The sequence below is a fragment of the Pipra filicauda genome, unplaced genomic scaffold (genome assembly GCF_003945595.2).
Source record: "Pipra filicauda isolate LSUMZ 115617 unplaced genomic scaffold, ASM394559v2 scaffold44_size3831614_pilon, whole genome shotgun sequence".
NCBI lineage: Eukaryota > Metazoa > Chordata > Aves > Passeriformes > Pipridae > Pipra > Pipra filicauda.
In genome coordinates, this window is record NW_024104587.1 from 1,684,533 (window position 1) to 1,706,909 (window position 22,377).

The 22,377-nt window shown below is 45.3% G+C and overlaps 1 protein-coding gene across 1 annotated transcript; it reads right to left on the reverse strand.

The window, feature by feature from the left end:
* Positions 1-862: 862 nt before the first annotated feature.
* Positions 863-18,057, reverse strand: FAM174B (family with sequence similarity 174 member B). Its single transcript, XM_039385929.1, has 3 exons — positions 17,753-18,057; positions 9,886-10,017; positions 863-4,699 (listed from the first exon to the last, which is right to left on the reverse strand). Exons 1-3 carry the CDS (start codon positions 18,031-18,033, stop codon positions 4,696-4,698), a joined length of 417 nt encoding a protein of 138 aa, XP_039241863.1. The 5' UTR covers positions 18,034-18,057; the 3' UTR covers positions 863-4,695.
* Between the last annotated feature and the right edge of the window lie 4,320 nt (positions 18,058-22,377).

The following is a 22,377-nucleotide window of genomic DNA, read 5'->3' on the forward strand; positions in this document are numbered from 1 at the left end:
AAGTCTTCAAACTTCCTACACAAACCAGCTTTGCTGCTCAACAGCATTTTGTTGGGTATTTTGAATTAGATTGAACTTTACTTCGCTGTCAGGACATAATTTAAAAGGCACAGGCTGGACAGCATCTGCCTCTTGTCTGCAGCGCCGAATTACTCTTAGACTACTCCTGAAGAGATGAAGACATCAAGACAGAGAAATCAAGTGGTACAAGGCAGAGCTGAACCATGCCCAGGGTGCTGGATCAGTCTGTCCTGTGGCTGCTGCAGGGGCAAGGAGTGTCTGCACTCCATAGTGCAGGAGAAAAACAGTCCTGGGGTACTGCAAAAAACATGTAAAACAAACAAGCAGCCTCAGACTGCCCTGATCCTTATCTGTAGCACTTCAGCATTTTGCCATGCCCTGAAAGCCTCAAGGCAAAACTGTTTCAGAGATGGGGAACTTGATGAAGGGAGACTGAAGTGGAAGGAAGTCTCCTGAATAGCTGTGGTGTGATCTGGCCACCCCAGGGAGTGGACATGGCCTGGCTCCATCAGTGGAGTCTGGGACAACAGACCTACAGTTTGTGGGCTCCAAGGTACCAAACATGGTAGTATTCGAAGGCACTGAGATCCCTTTCCTATTGCAGAGGGGTTTGCCTTTTTAACCCAGATGTAAGCCCAGCTTCTTGATGGCTCATGGGCACTTGGTGTGATTTAACACATTCCTCTACTGTGCTTCCTCCTTGACAGGCTCTGGTTCAAAGTCATGGGACAAAGGGACCTACAGGCCTCTAATGAGGGATCACACAGCTGTTCTCATAACCACCAAATTCCAAAAAGCAACAGTCCCTTTCCCATTCCTACCTTAAACAACACAACACAGGGGGATTTCAAGAACATGTTTAATGATGGCAGTTTCTACTGAAACATGAGAAGTCCATTCAAACCCATCTTACCAATTTTTCCTTAAAAAGCAGCTTTGGTCACAACAACAAATTCCTTTTTAAAAAAAAGTTCAAGCAATTGCACAAAACTGAACACATGGTCCTGATACCTCCTTACACACAAACTGCAGCAGCAGAAACTCATCTAACAGAAGAAAAATCCTTAACAAAAACCACAGCCCGCTGCTCTGCAGAGATTATACCATGTACATGGAGTTAGAGGGAACAGTTATGAACTAAGTGTTTGAATTAATTAGTGCCTGTAGACTTCTACAAGTCAGTTTGGGCTTAAAGGTGAGCACATTAGGATAGCACAAAGTTAGTGTGCAAGTGTTTGCAGTCATCTCTGCAACTTCCAGGGGAAAAAATGGAAATACAAAGCTATCTGTGCACTTAGTTCTGCAGGCAAGCGTGGCACGCTGACTTCTGGCTTTCCAAGTGTAATCTCTGGTGACAGGGCTGTGGTTGAGTAAAGCAGCTGCAATTCTGTGCAGGGTTTTCCCTCCTCAGCACAGCATGCACAAATGGAAAAGCTTCTCATTCACTTGCTCTGTTTTGCCTCTGCTACGAGTCGGTAGATTCTGTAAGCAGTGAGTGAGCTACGGGCAGACAGCTGTAATAACATTTCTGTTTTCATTTTCTGTAACAAAAAAAATACGCCTTTAAAAATGCTCTTGAACAAAGCAAGCTTGACTATGCAACACAAAATAGCAGCAGATACTAAGACACTTTACAGTCACAGTCAAATTAAATCTGCATTGTAAGATACACAGAACATTAAGGTAAAAAACTCATGTAGTGGTTAATGGCTATTTCTTCTCAGATGAACTCCTAGAACTACCTGAACTAAACAGTTCAAATTATTAAAACTATGTTTTAAACTGATTTCTACTATTAAAAAAATATTCATATATATATATTATTAGATGAGTCACATCAAGTGCTCCTAAAATCTTAACTAAATATAGCTATAGAATGTTTAACCAGACACTTTGAATCACATACAGCAAGTTTTGTAGAGGTAAACATTGCCTCACATTTGCAACAGCAACTGAGTATCAAACAAAGCATTCGGATTATTTTCATGACTGTGAGCAACTGGTCAGGTTGACCTTTTACTTCCACCAAGCAGCTGCTGCTTCCCTATAAGCATTTTTTAGCTTATGGCACACAGTTTGGGACCTCTCTGAGGAGCCAGAGCATCCCAATAGCAGTTGAGCACCTCCATCTTCAACATCTTAAATACCTGCTCCCTGTCCACCACTGAAATTTGCCATGTTGTGAAAACGGAGGGATTTTTTTTAGCCACAAGCAAGGGGAGCAGATGGCCTTTGCCAGCCTAACTCAGCAAGTGGCCTGAAGTTGCTGCAAAAACTCCTGATTTCAAGAACTGACTCGCCCTCAGAAGGGAGAAGTGCCCTTCATGCACCTTTTCCTCTCATCTCTCTCCTACATAACCTGGTCTTGCCTTTCTTTTGTGCACAGAGATGGTTTCATTCCCTGTCCACCACTCTCAGAGTGCCTAATGCTCAGTTTAATGAGCGTGGCAGGAGAGTGGACATGAGCACGTTGCCATGGTGCCTGCACAGACAGGGCAGCCACCTCACCCATCCCCTCCTTCCACACGTCAACAGAAGCTTTTAACCTCCCTCTCTCCTCTCAGCATCGCCACTTCTCCAACTTCAAAAGGGCTCGGTCTGCCCAAGAAGTTCAATTCCCAGTCTTCAAAGTCTTGCAGTCCTGAAGAGACACAGTATTTCCTTCTGAAGCATCCAGCCTAAGTCTGAAACCTGTTTCACCAAGGCGGGGAAAGAGCCCCAGATCTCATCTCAACCTGCAGCATCATTCCACCCTCTGGTCCCTGCAATTCCTACCAGCCAGAACACAACCTGCCCTGCCCATCCTCACCTCGCAGCTGACATGTCAAATATTGCTTAGTAACAGTGGCATGGAATGACTCAAACTCATTCCATGAATGAAAATCACAGAGCATTTTATATTGCCTTGATGACTAATATTAACACAACAGTCTGCTGTGGGATTTTTCCATCCAGGTTGAGCTGGCTGTCTGCACAGCTTTTGCTGAGTCACAGCTAAGGGAAGCAAGCTGTGGTATGGGAGCTGCTGGGATGAAAGCACCGGGCTACTGGAAAGGAAAAAAAAAAAATTCCCCTTCACCTCCTTTTACTGACTGAAGGGCCCAGGGGAGCCAGGGGAGCCACACAGAACTGGCACAGGTCGTGGCATCATGACAAGGCAGTTTGGTGTTCTCAGCAAGCTTCAAATCCCAATAGGGCTTTAAAAAAAATAAAAATCCCAACACTGGCAGCCGGCTGCAAGGCTGGTGCTTTGCCAGAAGCTCTGCAGTCTCTGTGAGGGATTGCAACCGCATGAGGGTCAAGCAAACAGTGGGACAATCCTAAAACAATTGGAAAAGATGCGATCCCCAGGAAAAGCAAGGTTCCAGCCAGCTTAAAAACCCAAAATAAAAGGTGTTAAGGGGTGCAGTAAACAGTAAAGTCTGAACTGCATCTGTGGTTACTTTAAAGGGAAACCACAAAGTAGAGAAACTAACCCTTTTGGGTTTGCCCTTTCTCCTGCTGGCCTGGAAAGTGTCCATGCCTGTGGTCTCCTAAACCCCATTCATCCAGAGGCAGCAATCTCATTCCCACAGTGTTGTCCCACAGCTCTGACCTCTGCAGCATAAAGCACAGCAGAGAGCAACGGCTAAAAATGCATCCTTGAGTTAAGTGAGCTTTGTAAGGGAAAACTTCCAGTTTGATAGAGAGTAAGATTACTCACATGAAGCTTCCATGAAAAATAAGACACGTTCTCTCTGCAATCCAATCATTCCACATGAGGACTTACTTTGCTTAGAAAAAAGGTAATATAGATGAATTGTAGACAAGTTACAGTCAGCACAGGACAGTACAAAACACTGATTTTACTCCCTGTGGAAGGGCAGAAAATTACAAAAATATATCTTCTTTAATCCAAGACTGCTATAGTTTAGAGTATGCCTGATTCTTCCTATTTCCCAGTGGTGTCATTTATTGAAGTTGGTCTGATCAGAGCTCCTTGGGACAATGAGAGTGTCATCATGAAAGCTTAGTGCAATTGTTGTTAAAAAAAAAAAAAAAATCAGTAGCAAGTCTAGAAAATTTTCTACATGAGTCAACCTCTCACCCCACCAGCCTTCAAAACTCTACACCAAACATAGCGTGGCATTTCAGCATGGCTTACATTTTTACCACCTAAAGTCCTACGTCACATCTCTAAGGCCCAAAAATACTTCTTGATTTTTTTTTTAAACACTGTGATCTGTTTAACAATGACCAAAGTTTAACGGAGAGAAGTATTGAATTAGGATTTTAGAAAAATAAGTCCTTGAGGCAGCTCAGTTCAATCTTCCTTGTCTTCCTCCTCCTGCAAAACTTATTTAGACCACAATGAGCTGCACGTTGGTACATGGGGCTGCATCTTGTCATGATGTGGTGACACCCCAGCCCTCCTAAAGCAAGAGAGCTGAGTTTGCAGAGAGGAACTCTGGTCATTCCAATGCAGCAGTTGGGAAACCAGGGAACCAAATGGTGATGTTTTAGTCAGAAGATCCACAGCCTGCTGCACAAACAGCACCTCGAGGAGGTGAGGCTTGGTTTGGTTGTGACGCTGCAGAGATGAAAGCCTCCCCTTTCACAGTTATGGGTTGGTTCAGCAGGTCCCTCGACAGCAGAATGACACCTTGCAGGGCACTGACACTCCACGGAGTTGCTTTACCTGGAAAGCAGGAAGAATTAGTACAGATGTAGATTTGCAATTAAACAGCTCACACGCAGAGATGAGAACCCATGTGCAAAGCAGAAAAAAAAAAATCAATCCCAAGAACCACAAAGGAAAAGGCAGCATTATTCGCTGGGATTGCCATCAGTACCCCCTCAGCAGTTGATATCTGCGGTGTACTGGCACTGATGTGATGTTAGCACCATACCAGAGGAAGAAAGACCAACTGAAGGCAAAAGCAGAATTGGGTGAGACAAAACCCAGATGCTGAAAGATCTTGTGGTCAGTCACTTGCAGAGCACGGAAGGGAATGTGCACAGGGAGGCTGATATTTCACTGCAAGTGAAACCACATCTTGAACAGCGCAGCTCTTTTCACACCAGTGTAGCCCCTTACAACATGGATCATCCTCCCTGCTATGGGTGCTCCTCCTGACACCCTAGTGCTTTAACTGCCTCAGGGTTCAAAATAAAGTTTTAATAGGAACTCCAGGAAGGAGATGAGAGCCCTCCTGTAGGACTGCATGAGCCAGCGGGACACAGTGTGCTCCGTAACAATTCTTACAGCAGCATCAGGAAAGAACCAAACAAAAACTGCTTTTTCACCATCTCTTTCCTCCCCTGCTGTGGGCCTATGGGAAATCCTTAACAGCAGCACCAAAGCTTTGGCAATTTGTTGTATTTATAGTAAGCTGCTGCCTGTGTTGGTGATTTGCACCCCCTTCAGATGAGGATAAATGATACCCCTCCATTTATACACAACCTGTCACTGCTGCCTGCTGGGGAAAAAAAATAGCTTCCTATAAACCCCAGCACAATTCACCTGGCGTCATCCAGAACTGCCTGCAGCTTTCACTTGAAAAAACATCCATTAGAGCTGCTCCCTTGGGAGTGAACACCTCGCTGTAACAAGTGGACAATTCCACGTTCCATTCAGAGCTGCACACGCGGTCAGGATCTGGAAAGGACGTAGTCAAAGAAAAGGCACCAGTAGTGTAATTCTCGTATTTTACAGAGATTCCCAAAAGACTCAAGCACATCAAAGGCTGAGCCCTGCAACTGTGATGAAGATGTTTCTACACAGTTCAATGCTATCGGTGCCTGAAAAAGGGATGATTCCAGAATCCAGCCCTTACATGTGGTGCACCTTTCCTCTGAAACATCCTGCAAGCTCTCAAAAGCCCTTTAGACCCATGATAGTTGAATAAATATTCCTGTCCTCTTCCCTCAGCTTGCCACCATTCCTTACCAATAAATCTTTCTCCTTTCAAGAGCACTTTGGAAGATGCATTCCTAAACTGCTTCTGCGTTCTTCTGGTGCCGCTGCTGTTACAGGGAAAAATGACAATCCATGGGGGAAACAAACTGAGGAATTTTACTCAGCCGACAGGATGGACAGAGGCTTCAATCTGGCCAAGAAAAACTTTCCATCAGTATTTATTTAGGAGCCTGACATCAGGACTGGTATTTAAATTCCAAGTTCTTCCCCAGCTCCAGGCTGTCACATGGCACATATCACCCTGGACAGTTGTGAAATTCCCCCAGCTGGGCTCAGCAAGCTTAGCAACAGCACAACTTGCCTCCAACAGCTGCCAGTCAGCAGGGAGAGGAGCCACTGCTGATATCCCAGATTACTGAAGTGCTTTCAAAGCCTTTCATGTGCAAGGCGCCACAGAATTTATTCAGTACTTGTTTTCAGTTTCCTATTGAAGCTGACAAGAAATCCCCCAATGAGCTAAGCTAGAGTTAATAAGCTTAACAAGCTAACAATTTTATTTACCTTTTCAGAAACTGGTTCTTTTTGCAGCTGTTTTAATCTCTTTTCTCTTATTACACAAAACAAGCAGAGTGCTCTGTAGTGGGGGATGGACACCAGTTTGTTGGGGATGTTTGCCTGTAACCTACTTTACTTCACTGCTCTCTCTACTCGAGTATCACACGGTGCCAACTCCCTGATGAATCAATGGCTTAGCTCCATTAGGGAGATGATCATGGAACCCGTGCAAATTTCCCTTGCCTTCTTGAAAGAAAGTGCTAAAGGAGAAAAGAGGAGAGGGAACTCTTCAAATCAAGATCTATTTGTGGGATGAGAAAGAGCACACTTGGAAGATGGGATTTAGCTTCCCACTAACTCATTTTTGAAGATGGGCAGCAAGTGTAATCCCATCATAAAACTTGAGAAAACGTCTGACATCTAGAAAATGATGACCAACACAGTTCATATGGTCCAGAAATCAATTGGACAGGGGTGGTTTTCAGCCTTCAGCAGCACAGATTGAACTGGTGATCAAGAAACAAACACTCTTTTCATGCTCAGTTTGCTTTCTTTGTGTAACTCTGTAATAAACTTCAGAACAATTCCTGAACTTTTTATCCAAATGCCTCTCTCAATACCAGAGCAAATACATACGGAAAACCATTCTCCATATGTAAACACTGGTTTCCATGAAGCTTTTCAAAGTGCTACTGTCCAAGTCATCTGGCATCTTTGCTCCTGTGACAATCTTAGATTTACACTTTCAGTCTCTTGTCACACAGAAACTGTGCCTGCAGGATTAGAGAGGCCACTGACAGAGCTGGAGTGAGATTGCAACAAAGGGATCTGATCCAGCACACTCACACTTTGGAATTCAACAGAGGCAGCAGCGGGTGGATTTTGCATCCACAGAAAGGACTACGTTTGGGTAAGATTTTGAAGTGGTCTCATTAGTTTGCCTTACAGGAGGAAGGTGGTTATGTCTTGTTGCTCCACTGCCCAAGGGAAGCCAGGGGTGGGTTCTAGCGGGAGCCTAAAAAACCTTAAAGCCTCCTGGAAAAAAAAATGACCTTAAATCCAGCAGCCCAATTTACACTGTCTGCTGTTCTTTGATGCCTCATGTAAGACTGGAAACAAATCCACACAAGGACAAAGCATTAAAGGAAAGAAAATTAACTGCATGAGAACAATTGGAGAGGTAAACGCAGCTTCTCCCCTGTTGCTGCTCCACACCGACTGCCTTTTAATCAGAGAGCTGTTTGCATTGCATGGAGAGAGAGCACAGAATCTCAATTACTCCCCCAAACACAGATGCAAGTGCCAGAACAGATCTTTCAACGATGGGAGGGGACCTCAACCAAACCAGCCCAGAGCCTCCCTACATCATGAATGCCAGTTTGGAAGGGAGGGGAGGGCTGGGGAAGTTACCTCAACAGGAGACCTCGTAGAAGTTTGTTCCCTGACTTATTCAGGGCAAGTCTAAGCTGCCCATTCTGCAGCTCTATCCCTCTCTTCCCATCTGCACACAAGCACCTATGAAGAACCTCCTGACTGATTCATTGGGGTTGTCAATGTCAAACTCAGAAACACAGATTTGCAAAGAAGTCTCTTTACTGGAGACTGGAGGATTTATGAACTGCTTGCAACATGGCCTCCAAGCTGCACAAAGGAACCAGAGAGCTTGATACCTTTTACAGCAAATGTACCCTCAAAGAAGCTTTCCCAAAATCAGTACTGCTAAAGGGTTGTCTGTAACATGATCTCTCTCTCTAAACTGAGGTAGCTCTGTTTGAACTAAACAAAAGTATGGATGAGACAGCAAGGACTTCAGAAACTGTGGAATTTAATAGCTGTTGCACTGCGGCAGAAAGGAAGAATTCCCACAGCTGAAAAAAAGGACTGGTTGACTAAGAACCCCAAATCCCTATGGTCTCAACACAGCACAAGGTGAAGAGCCATTTGCACTGCTCAGGAACCCAGGATGACCCAATACCTTTAGTGAAAACATTGGCACAGCACGAGCTCCACGGAAACAACGTCAGGGAACACGAACACAGCTCTCATGAGTCAAATGGTTTCCAGCAACCTCTCTTTGTTCATCCAGTACTGTACTATTAGACATCTTATCCTGACACACTGCCATGATTACGAATCTTCTGTTCTCACTCTTTGGGAAAAACCCCTCTGATTCCATTTCCAGAAGTTCACAGAGAAAGTACTGAGTTAAAAGGAAGGGAGGTGGGAGATGTAGGCTGTTAAAGCAGGCCTTGGCAAGTCAGATCCCTGCATTCTGGGTTTAACAAAGCTCGATCCCAAAGTACAAACTGCACAAGCTGAAATCATTAGAGCAAACACAGGGCAGCTACAGGGAACAGCAGCGGTCAGGCAAGGACTGATAGGAGTCCTCTAATTCAAGAACTAATTGTTTACACATAAAGGCTCGACTCACACCCTTCATTGTTTCATGGCTCTCAAATGTTTCCTGACTTTTACAGAGAACTAATGCAGTGATTTTGGAAACAACCGGTGGAGCGTGTGGTAATGTGTGGTTCAGATGTTGGCACAAATGTGCCTAGAGCAGATGTGGTCTTCCCTCTTTCCAAACCTAAGAGATGGGCAACATGAGTAAAAAGTCTGTAAAATCTCCAGTTAGAAGTTGTCAAGATCTGCATTTTTATAATTAGGAGAGCTTATTTCAGCCTAAGTGGGACAGATTTTAGAGTAGGCCTTATTTGGATGAGAATGCAAGTCGAATTGTGTGGATGGCTGCATGCAAATAAAAATAAGAGATGCAGATACCCTGGTGCCATAAATCAATGCACAGCATCTTTACGTGCTGAGTGGTTGCTATAAATCTCAGCCCAGAATAGGCACCAAAAGTTTTGGGTTGTCACACCACTCCCATGTCACAAACATATTTAAGGAAAGTTTGTTGCTAAGGGATAACTGCTAACAGCATCAGCGAGGGACTGTAGTCCTCTCTGTGTCACAGACCAACATGAGAGCATCCTGGTACAAACCCAGAGGTTGGTGGAAATTCATTATTATTTCCTTTCCAGGCTCTCATAGCAGCACCTGGAAAAGCAGCCCTGGATCCAGTGCAAGTGCACAGGAACGACTGCCAACAGCTGCCCAAGAGGGAAAGTTCAGTCTGTTAAACCCTGTCAGTTATTTGGGGCATCGTGCTGCTCTGAAGACAGCCTGAGGGTAGCAATGTGGTTATTGCAGGAACAGGAGGGTACAGAGCCACATGTGCTGGGAACAGGACGAGGGGGCTGTAAAGGACAGGGATAATTCTTGAGCAGAGCAGAAGGGAGACTGCAACTGCCTCACCTCTATCAAGTTGGCTCAGCAGAGAAATAAAAGAGCTTGTCTTCACTAATAAGAGCTCAAGGAGCAAGCCTAACTGGACAGGCTGGCAGCAGTACCTGTATTTCACATCAAACACTGTTGAGTCTTCGTCCTCGTCATCTTCTTCATTCAGAGGAGCCATTTCTACCCTCTCAGCTGGAGTGGTGATTATGTCGTACTTCCTGGTCTTCTTAATCCTCTTGCCAGACCTGAAACACAGAGGTGGGAAGGGAAGGATCGTCTTTATACAGTATTCCTTGGAGAGGCTGAAGCTGTTCCCACCAACTCTGAATCACTGCCCTGTTTGGTTCAGACTCCCCAGACACAAAGTCAGCAGAACCAGCCTCCAACCCCTCCTGCTGCTTTTCCAAGGCCACCGTTTGTGCCCGTGCGTGGAGCACAGTTTCTCGTCAACTGCAATCCAGATCAACGTCAAGTCTTCCAGCTGCTGACAAACCAGAATCCTCTGGCACCCAGAGCAGCCCACCACGTCCTCCTGCTGCCACACTCAATAAGTGAGACATGAGCTTAATCAGCTGAAGCAGCCCATGGTTTAGTGAATGTGTTTGGACGAGAAAGGCCAGGTTAAGCCCTGCTGAGCCACAGGAATGTTCTAGGCAGGATTAGAAGCAAAGGGGTGGTGATGTCTCGGTACAAACAGCCTGCTGTATTTCTTGCTATCAGGCCAAGCTCAGGATTCCCCCAGCAACAACCTTGAGTCTGATCTGAGCAGTTTCAGGCTCCATGCTGTGCAGGTGCTATAAAAAATAATCAATATCATTCAAAGCTAACAGCACCTACCACCTCTCCTCCAACAGATGCCAGGCTTACTTTCCTTTTGAAATGGAGATGCTCACACACCTGCACATCCCACAGTTTCGAGAGATCTACTTTCTAAGACTTTCAATTAACAAACACTTGGTGTGTGGCTTTTCAAGTAATTCCCTGCCTCTAGCTTGAATTCTGCAGGTTCCTTTTTATTTCACCTACTGTTTTCATGAATATTAGGAAGGTCACGCTGCTCATGCATGAATTTAGTTTTGTGATTACACATTCAAGAAGTTGTTGATGTGTACGGCCAGCCTTCGGGGAAAAGAGTGGATGGCTTCGGTTAACAAACTGCAGAATTTTTCTCTTTGCCTTTTATAAAACAAAACTGGTACCTACCAAGCATGAGAAGGGAGCTGGTGCAGGCACAAGCAAGCAACCCCTAATTTTTGGTAATCACAGCTAGTGCTTCGAGCAGTCAGCACATCATGAATGCACTTTCACCAGCAAGAAGTCTTGCCCTGGCACGTCATGCAAGGTGTGCTGGATTCAACAGCACTGTTTTTGCCTCGAGATGCCTTTAAAAAAGTTACACAGCAGCAGGAACCGAGGTGTGAGCATTGCAGAGAGCCTGGGACTCCAGCCCTCTGTGTGCATCTCCACCACTACGGTCCCTTCCAGGCTTAAAGTTAAGGAAATTTAATTCAGTGACCTGCTCCGATGTGGAAATCTCAGTGCCTCCGCCTAGCACTGCTTTTAGGCAGTAGTCCAAGGCTGAATAAACAGGTCCCAGCCCTTGGGATGGAGCAGTTTGCATTTACTCCCTGTTCTGAAGGCTAAGGTTGCATCAGAAGTGAGGAGAAAGTCGTCTCCTGTCTAATCTTTAGAGCAATCTGTGCCGCTGTGTCAGGCAGAGCACGGGGTGGTTTGTTCTTTTCCTGCTGTTGTTGAAACAAGCAATTTTATATCCAGTGCAGTAGGACTCTTAACCCAAACACTTGAAAATCCTTTTGAAACCACTTCTCTGTTATTTTGCTTCTCTGCTAAAACCTAGCACTAAAGAGAAGCAGGGAGGTCTCACCGAGCAAGTAAATGCATTGTTTTTACAAGAAATATTTACTCACGCTGTGAAGCCTAAACAGAGACAAAACTAACCTGTGTCTACCTGTCAGAACTAACCAAGCACAGCCTTACCACTCTGAGTTCACCTGCAGTTTGCAGGGGGTTTCCACAGGTTCCATTTAAGATCCTACCTGCACATCAAGCCCACTTTACTGAGAGCCATCCTCCCTCATTCCCTCCATTAAAAAACATAACTTATTCCACAGAGTTCATCTTAGAATAGTTAATAATTGAATGTTTGAAGAAATTACTGCAGAATAGGTATTTTTAGAAATGGGAAACTAGAACCCTTTTGCTTCCAGCCATTAATTAGTCTATCTGGGCTACACTTTCAAGAGGACCTGGAGCAGAACTCGCTGCACAGCGATCTATTAATCCCTGCAACCCTCACTTAACCACAGTGCTCATTTAGGAAAGACAGAAAGCTTGTTTTGCTGCTGGTTTTTGGCTAAGCTGCTACAATCAGTTGTCTGCCACTGATAAGGCGAAAAGGTCTTTCCTCGCCACCCCTTTCTCAATTCATTCCACACCAGATTTCCTAGCTAATTTATCATTAATCTACTTTCCCATTGCCTGTTTTCTCACATTTGCTCATTTGAACAACTCCCCCAGGCTTCATAAATATTAGAAGAATTACCCAAGCTAACTTTGCAGGAAAGCCTCGGGAGTATGCCTACATGCACACAAAATAAGGCTGCCCGTCAGGAAACTGTTTCACATTAAAACTCCTGAAACCTCAGTGGGATCCCTGTAACCATCAGCCATGACAACCCAAAAAGGAAAAGCCCTTTATCCAGCAGGTTGGACCAGGCAGCAGAGTCAGCAGAGCAGCACAAGGCAGGAACTACAGAATACAAATGTTTCATGAACTTTGGAGACCTCCTGGATAGGATCAGGACACATCAGGCCTCATGGGCAAACAGAGGATCTCCTTTTCAGCCAGGTTCATTTTATGGGGGCTTTTTTGAAGCAAACAAGAATGCTGGAAGTTGCATGGTCAGAGTGTGTCTCTTGCACAATGACAAGCTGAAACACTCCCCAAGTGGTTTAGCCAGGGCAGGAGTGGTGCTGGGTAGTTCAGCGCAGAAAATCATCTTCCACTTTAAAAAATCCTGTCGCTTTTGCTGACTTCAGCCACTCCCTGTAATTAGGAGGGGATGCTACGGGTCTTGTCTCGAATTACCATGAGGAAGAACAAAAAAAAAAACAAGTTAACTGTGGTGAGGGATATTAATCTTTCACTGCAGACCCAGTGCTGCTCCCACCAAACCAACTCACTGGTGTTGACAGAAGGCAGCCGTGGGGAGCACAACGCTTGGGAGAAGTTGGAGTGGCACTGGGCTCGGATGCCTGAGGCACCACACCAGGACCTACCTGGTCCATCACCACGTAGAGTGCAGGGAGGGACAACACACGGGGCTGGAGCAGAACACTGACTTTGTGTCTGTGTTTTGCCCTGGGGCTATTTTGATCAAGCCCCAGTCATATGCAGCACTTCATCCTCCTTTCTGAGGCATCATGTGGTGGGTAACTGCTCGAGTCAACTCACTAGTTCATTATATTATTTACGCCTCTAATCTATTTTAGTCAACAACACTGACATTCAAAAATAATGCTTTTCCTGACCTAGAGAGAGAGGTCTCTGCATTTCTTAACTTGTATTAACACTTCCTGCTAAGAGATGTAGTGGGAGGGGACCTTTCCTTGGAATAAAAGAAAACTAAAAAAAAAAACCATCCCTTCTTAGCAGGGTGCTTACTGGAAGTCTGATTAAGCCAGTTCCTCCTAGAACTGCAGCAATGCTATACCAGGAATGGAATTAGGACCAGTTTATTTGCTGTTAATGGACTCTCTTAGCAGTTAAAAAAAAATATGGAAATATAAACCTCAGGAAACTGCAGACTTACTGCTAGCTGATGAATTCGATCAGCGATATTTCATTACTGTTGATCTGTCTGAGTATCTCTGCTCTCTGGATGGTGCTGTACACAGCAAAGTCAGACCACGATGCCAAATCCTCACATGTTTTCTGGAGATATGACAAGGGGGAATGACCATAAACTGAAAGAGAGCGGGTTTAAATTAGATATTAGGGAGAAATTCTTTACTGTGAGGGTGGTGAGGCACTGGCACAGTGAGGCTGCCAAGAGAAAATGTGGATGCCCCATCCCTGGAAGTGTTCAAGGATGGTGCAACCTGTTCTTGTGGAAGGTGTCCCTCCCTATGGCAGGGGGTTGGAATGAGATATCTTTAAGGTCCATTCCAACCCAAACCATACCATGATTTTAGGAGATACACTTTGCCGTAGAAACTGCCGTGTTTTCTAACAATCAAGTTCTTTAGATGGAATATATGCAGGCACAAAGAGCAGAAGTGTCCCCTTGCTTAACTGTGCCACTAATAGGAGGCAGATCAGAGATGGATCAGAGACTAGTACCGGGAATAACTTCAGGAACACCTAAATGGGATATTGTTGTGGTTCAACGAGGCAGTGATGTCTGTAAGTATTTAACATACACCCACTCACACGTGGTGGTCAGTACCAGTGCCAGCACCTACTTCCAAACACTACAGCACAGTCAGACCAATATTGTCTGAGAAGTGCTTGAGAAGTACTCTTGTTCTATAGGGCAGAGCTTTGAGAAATATCCTTGTTTTATAGGGCAGAGCTATAGAAACTTTTATGATCTGCCCAAACTCTTCAAGGCAGTGAACTCCACAAGAAGAAACAACATTCATCCTGTTGAGACTGTTCACATCAGAGCTGTAAAGAGCCCAAGACAGTACAAGACAGCAATCCCCTCTCTCCTCCTTCTGCTAATCTGCTGTCACACTCACATCAAGACAATCCAGTTTTCCCTTTTGTCATTCTTTGTGGTCGTAACTACTACCTGCACCAGCAGCTTAAATGAAGTTTTCGATGTGGGTCAAAAATGTGTTTTGGGGTTGGATACTTGGCTGTTTTGGGTTTCCTTCTTTTCCATTTAATATAATTTAATCTGAGGTTTTTTTCCCTGCTCCTGGCAGAAATCTTGTCTTTGCTGGAGTACTCTAACTGGTTATAATACAATTAATTTTACATCAGTCAAACTCTCTGGGGTTAAGACTTGGATTGCCCAGAGCAATAGCCCACTCATAGAACAAAGGGTCATGTATCCTATGATCATATGCTTGAACCTCTCTCCTCAATGTCAGTCATTTATACCAGTTTTGCAACTACTGGAAAACTAAGCTAAAAATGGTATTTGAAGAAGAAATACAAATTGAACATGAAACAACAAAACAAAGCAATGAGATACAAAATAAAAAGGTAGTTTCTTTCTAAAAATCTAGATAAATAGCAGCCTTTCCAGCCTGGGTTCTGCTCGTTCAAGGGCAGGTCAAGACATGAAGCAAACTCTTAGAGCACAGTTTTCTGCAATGAAAGCTTTGGGTTGCTTTCAGCTGGTCCACTGGAGCAAAAGTAACTTATCCAGTTTCCCTAGAAGGCATATGGTCTACCAGCACACTTAACCACATCTGAAAAATTCTGTTTCCTGTGAGCTGATCCCAAGAATTGTATTGCAATGGAATGAACTGAGCTGCATCAGAAGAGAAAAACAGGGCAGAATATGAGTGTAAAAAAGGCAAAACCCAAAATGCAGCTCAAAGAGCAAATTTAGCCACCCATCATCTGTTGCAAGACATTGTGTTTCTTGGTAATGCTAACTACTCAACTATTTGATTGAGAATAACATGAAATTTGGTTTGTTGTGGAAATGGTTTTGGGTTGGGAGCATGCAGAGCCCACGGGTATAGGAAAGAAAGCAAACCCAGAACTGAGCTTGCAAAAAAGAATAAATAAATAAATACTATAGCAATTTAGGCCTTGCCACATGCAGACAAACAGCAAAGTCTTGGCTGGCCTTCACAGACCCCTTTGGGTGACACCACATTCTGAACCACAGGACCATCAGATGAATTCAGAACATAACATTCCCAAAAGAAATGAAGAGGAATCTCTGGGTGTTGTCTTAAGAACAGAGCTGAAAATCAGAGAAATATATGTATCCCTGCTCAAACAAAAAAGGAAATTAATATAAACAGAAAAATATGTAAAAATTAAATGTATATAAAAAATAAAATGTATAAAAAAATTAATCCAATGCTTGTGACAAGAGTATCTGGCCACTCACTAGTTAATTTCATTTCTACAGCCCATATCTAAAAGGATAATTTAGTCCAAGCAACCCAGAACAATTTCATAGTGAAGGTTTAATCAAAGATTGGATTTCAGCAAAATCTCTTTAATAGGAATCCATGACACTTCAGAAAAAAAATCACAATGTTTTTGACTAAGTGTGAACAAAGCTCTTATTCTGATGGAGAAAAGCTTTACATTTTTTGAGGGTAAATCCCTTATCTCTTCTGCACCAGAATCTCCTGTGATCTATGTTGTCAGCTACAAGTGTGACACTGTACAGACATACCTGTTGGTATTCTGGTCTCATTTGCAACTGGGATAACTGTTTACAAAATAAAGAAACATATTCAGTAGCCAAAAAGCTTCACCTTCCACTTTTCCTAGGAGGTTCTACCAAAGATTTACAAGAGATCTGGGGCTGGGAGAGGGCAGGTATGTGTGTTTATTTTAATGTATCCTTAATGATGCATTTACTCTGATCAGTTATATAATGACGACTTTGGCATGGGAGAACTAATCCACCATTCCCAAGGTGACTTTAACCTGGACCTGTTTTTGCTGATTATGGTATAGGGAAGGCCTTTAAAGGCTATCAGTTTGCCTTCTTTGGCTAGAAACATTCTGCCTTATGCCAGTTCTCCTTGACACAAGATCTTGCTTTATACCTAGGAGAAACTGTGGCAGAGGAAAAAAAGTCTCCAAGATCAGACAGAACTAGGAGTAGAAACTTAGACTTTTCATTCTACTCTTAGCTATAGACTTCCTAATTCTAACTCATATATACACACTATCAATTCTGCTGTTTGTCCATGACAATTTTATACAGCTGCAAAGTGGTTATACTGATTAAAAAAAAAAACAAAAATCTCTTCAATACTTTATTGGGCTCTCCCAAACCACCTCACTTTAATGAGCACATTTATTTGCATTGCCTTCTGCCAGCTGCTGCAATGCTTAAGTAGAATTTAGTTAAATGTCAATTTCCTTGGAAAATATCAGTTCTGATCATTTCAGTTTATAGACCCCACTTTGTAATACTGCTGTTATGAATGCTGTCCTTCCTACACAGAATTAATTCCGAAGCAGGAGAAGCAGAGCGTTCAGCCATCCTGTAAATACAAAGGAGCTGCCTGAAGACAGAACAAGGAAGAATTTGCCAACTCCACTTGTTCAACTGCTCCTGTCACCTGAGACACGGCCTGGCCTCCACCCTGTGCTGAGTGCCAGCTGTTCCCCTCTCCCGGCTCTTCCCGGGTGTCCCTGCCCTGCAGTCGGACGCTGAGCTGAGACAGTTTGCCATCTGGACCTGGATCTCCAGCTGGGCTTTGTGTGTCTCCATGGATGGACACTCCAAGGCTCCTTGGGCCTCAATCCCAGCGACCCACTGACTACAACCCCACGAATTTCCAGATGTTCCCACGGAGTTCTATGTGATATCTTCCACGCCCACTCCACGCCCCCGGCCACCATGCAGTGAGTGAATCCCACGCTGGAAAAGCCCACTTGGAACCCAACTCCTGCCCTAATTTCCTGCAGAAGCGGGAGGAAGGCGGAGCAAGATTTGCCAGGCCCCGGCAGCCCCCTGAGACTTCCCCAAGGGGCTCCTGAGCCACCCACACACGCTGCGCTCGAGGCCGGGCTTTAAAACTATTATTACGGGCAGGTCAATGCTTGCTATTATATAACACATAATTATATATATAATTTCCATATATATATAGATAGATAGATAGATAGATAGATAGATAACAATAAAATAATAAAATAAACCGGGAGGGGTTCACCCGTTCTCCCGGAGCCCCAAAGCCGTCCCACCCGCAGCCCCGCCGTGTCTCGGGCCGTGCCCCCGCAGCCCCGGGCGGCCCCGGTACCTGAAGACGCGGAGCAGGAGGCAGGCGATGAGCGCGGCCGTGAGCGCGCAGGCCCCGATGACGGCGGCTTTGAGCGCGGAGAGGTCCCGCAGCATCGCGGGCACGGGGCTGAGCCGGGCCCCGCTGTGGTTGCCCGGGGGCGGCGCGGCGGGCGGGCGGCTGCCGTTCCCGGCCGGGGGCTCCAAGCTGCCGCGGGCGGCGGGCGCGGCCGGGAGGAGCAGCGGCAGCAGCAGCGAGGCCGCGAGCAGCGGCAGCGGGGCGGCGGCGGCGGCGGGGCGCATCCTGCCCGCTCCGGCTCCGGCTGCTCCGGCTCCTCCGGCCCCGCCGAGCCCCGGAAGGCAGCGCCGGCCGGCGCGGCCCCCGCCCCCCGAGAGGCGCCGCCTCCCGCCGCCGGGGCCCCGAGCCGGGGAGAGCCGGGGCGGCCGGAGCGTCCGCCCCCGGAGCCTCCCGCAGCCCCAGCGGGTTCCTCCGGCCCCGCGGACTCCTCCGCAGCCCCAGCGGGTTCCGAGCGCCCCGCCGCTGCCTCGGCCATCACGACCGTCTCTTATTAGAGGGAGTCTAGAGGGGGCTGCGAGGATGGTGAGGGGTCTGAGGGGCCGTATGAGGAGCGGCTGAGGACACTTTGTTGCTCAGCTTGGAGAAGAGGAGGCCTAGGGGAAACCTCATCGGGATCTGCAGCTTCCTCGCGAGGGGCAGAACCATCTCTCCTTTCTGTGACTCTGTGACCTCTCTCAGTGACAGGACCTGAGGGAGCGGCTGGAGTTGTGTCAGGGGAGGGTTAGGTTGAATATTAGGAAAAGGTTCTTCCCCAAGAGGGTGGTCAAGCACTGGAATAGGCTCCTCAGGGCAGTGGTCACAGCCCCAAGGCTGACAGAGCTCGAGGAGCATTTGGACAATGCTCTCAGACACATGGTAAGGTTGTTGGGGTTGTGCTGTGCAGGGCCCAGAGCTGGATTTCGCTGATCCTTGTGGGTCCCTTCCAACTCAGGATATTCTGTGTTGCTGTGATTCTGTGGCCACTCTTAACTGCAACACACATCTGCCCAGCCGCAAAATGATCACAAGGTTCACACTGCCATCAAACAGGGCACAAACCTCCTGAGTTGCTGGGTCAGCATGGCCCAGCTGCTACATCAACAATTCCTACATCAGATTTGTGTCCTTTTGCCTTTCCGCTGGTCACCAAGGCTCTGCTTACAGGTTAATTTGTTTACTGATATTTCACATCTTTAAAATTGTAAGATGCATGGAAATCACAGCCACAGTTCTACAAACCATCCCAGGTGTACCAAGCATATGAGTGGTGCCATCAGCCAAGCCTGACAGGGAGAATAAACTATGGAATCATAGAACATCCTGAGCTGGGAGGGACCCACAAGGATCACTGAAGTCCAATTCCTGGGCCGTGATACTGCCAAGAAACAACTTACTTTTGCTCTCTATGTTCAGTATTAGCATGAGCTGCTAAATAATTGTGTGTGGAGAGAGGGGCATGTTGGCACTGAAATGAAGTGAAACAAAGAGGGGGAAAGATGAAAAAGCTGATTTCCTTCCAGTTAAACCCTGTACATCAGGGTTGATGGCAGAGTATAGCATATAGGAACACGTGACTAAGCCGTGCAAAATCTGACAGAGATGTATTCCTGCTGGCAGTGTCCAACTGGAGAGGTAGCAGGGAAATAGTGCACGATTCATCGGCCTTCTGAGCCAATTGGGATGCTGTATCGAACGCCACCCACTTGGTAATAAAAGCATCCTGTGTGTTTTGCAGGAAGCTCTTTGGGATTAGGAAATTTTGACATGGACACTGTGCAGAAGGCCCCCTTAGGCTGCCTGAATTGGGCATTGTTCCGGCTTTATTTCGTTGCTGGCTTTTGTGCAGTTTCCCAGTTTCCAACATGGGGCTTCACTTCAGTTTTTCAGAAAAAATAAAAATTTAAAAAAAAAAAAATCCATCTGGGCAGGAGGTCAGATTGGCAGTGTGGGCTATTTCCCAAACACTGGTGTGAGGGTGCTCACATGAGTTATTTGTAAACACTGAACCTGACGCTGGCCCTGCGTGTTCTGAGCTGTTTGCCAGCTGCTGCCCAGCCTCTGTCAGATCCCTCTGGCAGAGCAGTGCTTCCCCATAGGATGAGGGAAGATATGTAAAGGACTTCTCAAACAAGAACCACCTCCTACAGTTTGAGTGAAGGTGTTGGAGGTGAAGAGCCATTAACATGACAGTTTTGGAAAGCATAATTTGTTTCAAGTGGCTTCAAGGTTTTTCAGTTTGGTTTGGTTTGGTTTGGTTTGGTTTTTTGTGGGTTTATTTTTTTTTCCCTCAGATGCTTTACTGATATTTCACATGTCATTTGCCTAATTTGGGAATCATTCCTGGGTCCTGGTCTGGAATGTGGGATTTCGCAACTCTGTTCTTCAATGACATCATGTGGTTTGTACTGAGCACAGCAGTAATAAATGAGAGCAAGGGGAGTTTACCAGCCCATCTACAATAAACATTTTATCTGAATAGTCATCTTTTGGGCATCTGAACTAATTTGTGTGGATTAGATTTTACCTAGTAAGACATACTTTCCATGCATATAGGACAAAGGGTCCCACTTGGATAACAAGGAAGCTACATCTTGGTTTCATCTCCCCCTTAGCAGTGGTGGCTATGAAAGCCAGAGTACCCGAGAGCTTTGGTAGAAGAACATGACTTTGAGAAGCCAAGAGGAAATTCAGTCAGGGAAAAATACAGAAAGTATTTGGTTTCAGTTCCAATGAAATCTTGTGTTTCATTCCTGACACCAACACGCACCCGGAGGAGGAGAAGGTGGATTGCAGGGGTGGGAGTTGGTGTAGCTTTTCTCCTTGGGAGTTGGTGTAGCTTTTCTCCTTGGGAGTTGGTGTAGCTTTTCTCCTCACTGAGCTTTCTTCCTGCTTACACCTGTTTGGTGTCATTATAAGTTGGAGCTCTCATGAGCAATTGCACTTCCTGTAGAAGAGTCCAGTACTGGCTAAATAGGAGGAGTGAGCATGTTTCTGTGTGCAATTGCTTCTGGGAATGGCAGATATCTGTATTTATGGATGCTTGTTACAGGAGTATCCCCATTTGTGGGGAAGGCTCTTCATGCACTGCTTAGCAATTCATATGGAGTTCAAGATGCCCCTTCCTTTGTGCTCTCAGATGGCCTCCAGGCAGCACCCAGATGTATTTTTAGCTCTCAGAATAGGGGAAAATTTGCAAGAAATTGTGCAGAGAAGAAATAAGCAAAAGAGTTGAAGCTGGCTCAGTTGTTGGATTTAGGCAAGCTGGATTTGCAGGAAGAAATAAGTGTTTCTGTGAGAGAAATGAAATGTGTACAAAATGAGGCAAACTACCTTCCCAAGGATTTGCTGCAGAAGTAATACACCTTCTGGAAAAAGACCAGAGTCAAGGAAGGAAGGAAATAAAGTGGAACTTGTAAGGGATCAGTGCTCCATGAGCACACCTCTCACATCTCAAAACCAAAAACCCAGGCAGAGATATAAATTCAATGAGCGACCAGGTCTGCATCAGAGAGCGTTTGAGCTGGGATGTCAGACAAGAGAGCACAGAGTAATTGCAAGATTTAATCATTCTTCCGGTGACTATCGATAGATAACCTCAACCAACAGTGCAGTAAAACTGCAATGCCTCATCTATCACGAGTGGTCTGAGGGCTGCAGAGATGCCCTATTGCTAATTAAAGACCAGCGATGTAGAGCAAGCAGGAGCTTCAGATATACTTGGACAAGGCTTTGCACATTCCTAGTTAGCATGTTACATTAGCCTGTAATTCCCATAACCCTCTAAAGCATTTATGGCTTTTTACAGACATTAAAAGCCAGTGTTACTGCTGAAAAAGGCTTGTAATTGAAGTCTATGATAAGCAGCAGATTCCTTTTAAACGAGGTTGGTGCAGTCATTAAGCTGGGGTGCAGAGATTATCTCGTGAACAGGTTCTACAATATTGCTAATACACACAACATTGCAGTGTAGCAGTTAATCTGAAAAAAAAAAAACCAAACAGGAAAAGGAAGGACAGCAGTAAACCACAAATCTTTGTTTAGTTTGGATAACAATAATCAAAGAACTCAAAAGCCGATTATGACTTTGCCTCCCACTGCTTTGTGCCTATTCATGCAGCCTGTCCTGGCTGGCCCACTGAAGTGCAACCTGAAGGAAGCTAACAAATACTTCAAGTCTTTCCTTTTTTTTTTTTTCAATAATTTGCAGATGATGTGCTTAGACTGGTTTTCTTCGTCTTAGCTGCATGAAATAAACTCATCAGGGTGGTAATGGCTAATCTTGCAGCCTCATATGGCATTAGAGGCTTATTGATGATGTTAAAGTGACTGCCAAGTAGCTGGATTCCATCCAGAATTGCAAGTGACCTGGGTATGACATAAAGAGAATTGGATTTAACCCCTATATGCACTATTTCCTGGTCCAGCTGAACAACTGTCAGACATGGCACTTATTTCGTCATTGCAGGAAAATACGTCAGATCAGCTCAAAGGGGAAATATCTGTGCTGTAATAGTGTTTCTCATCCATCAGTGCCTACTTACCCATGTCTTAGAAGGCCTGCACAACTATAAGAAGCAGAGAATCCACTT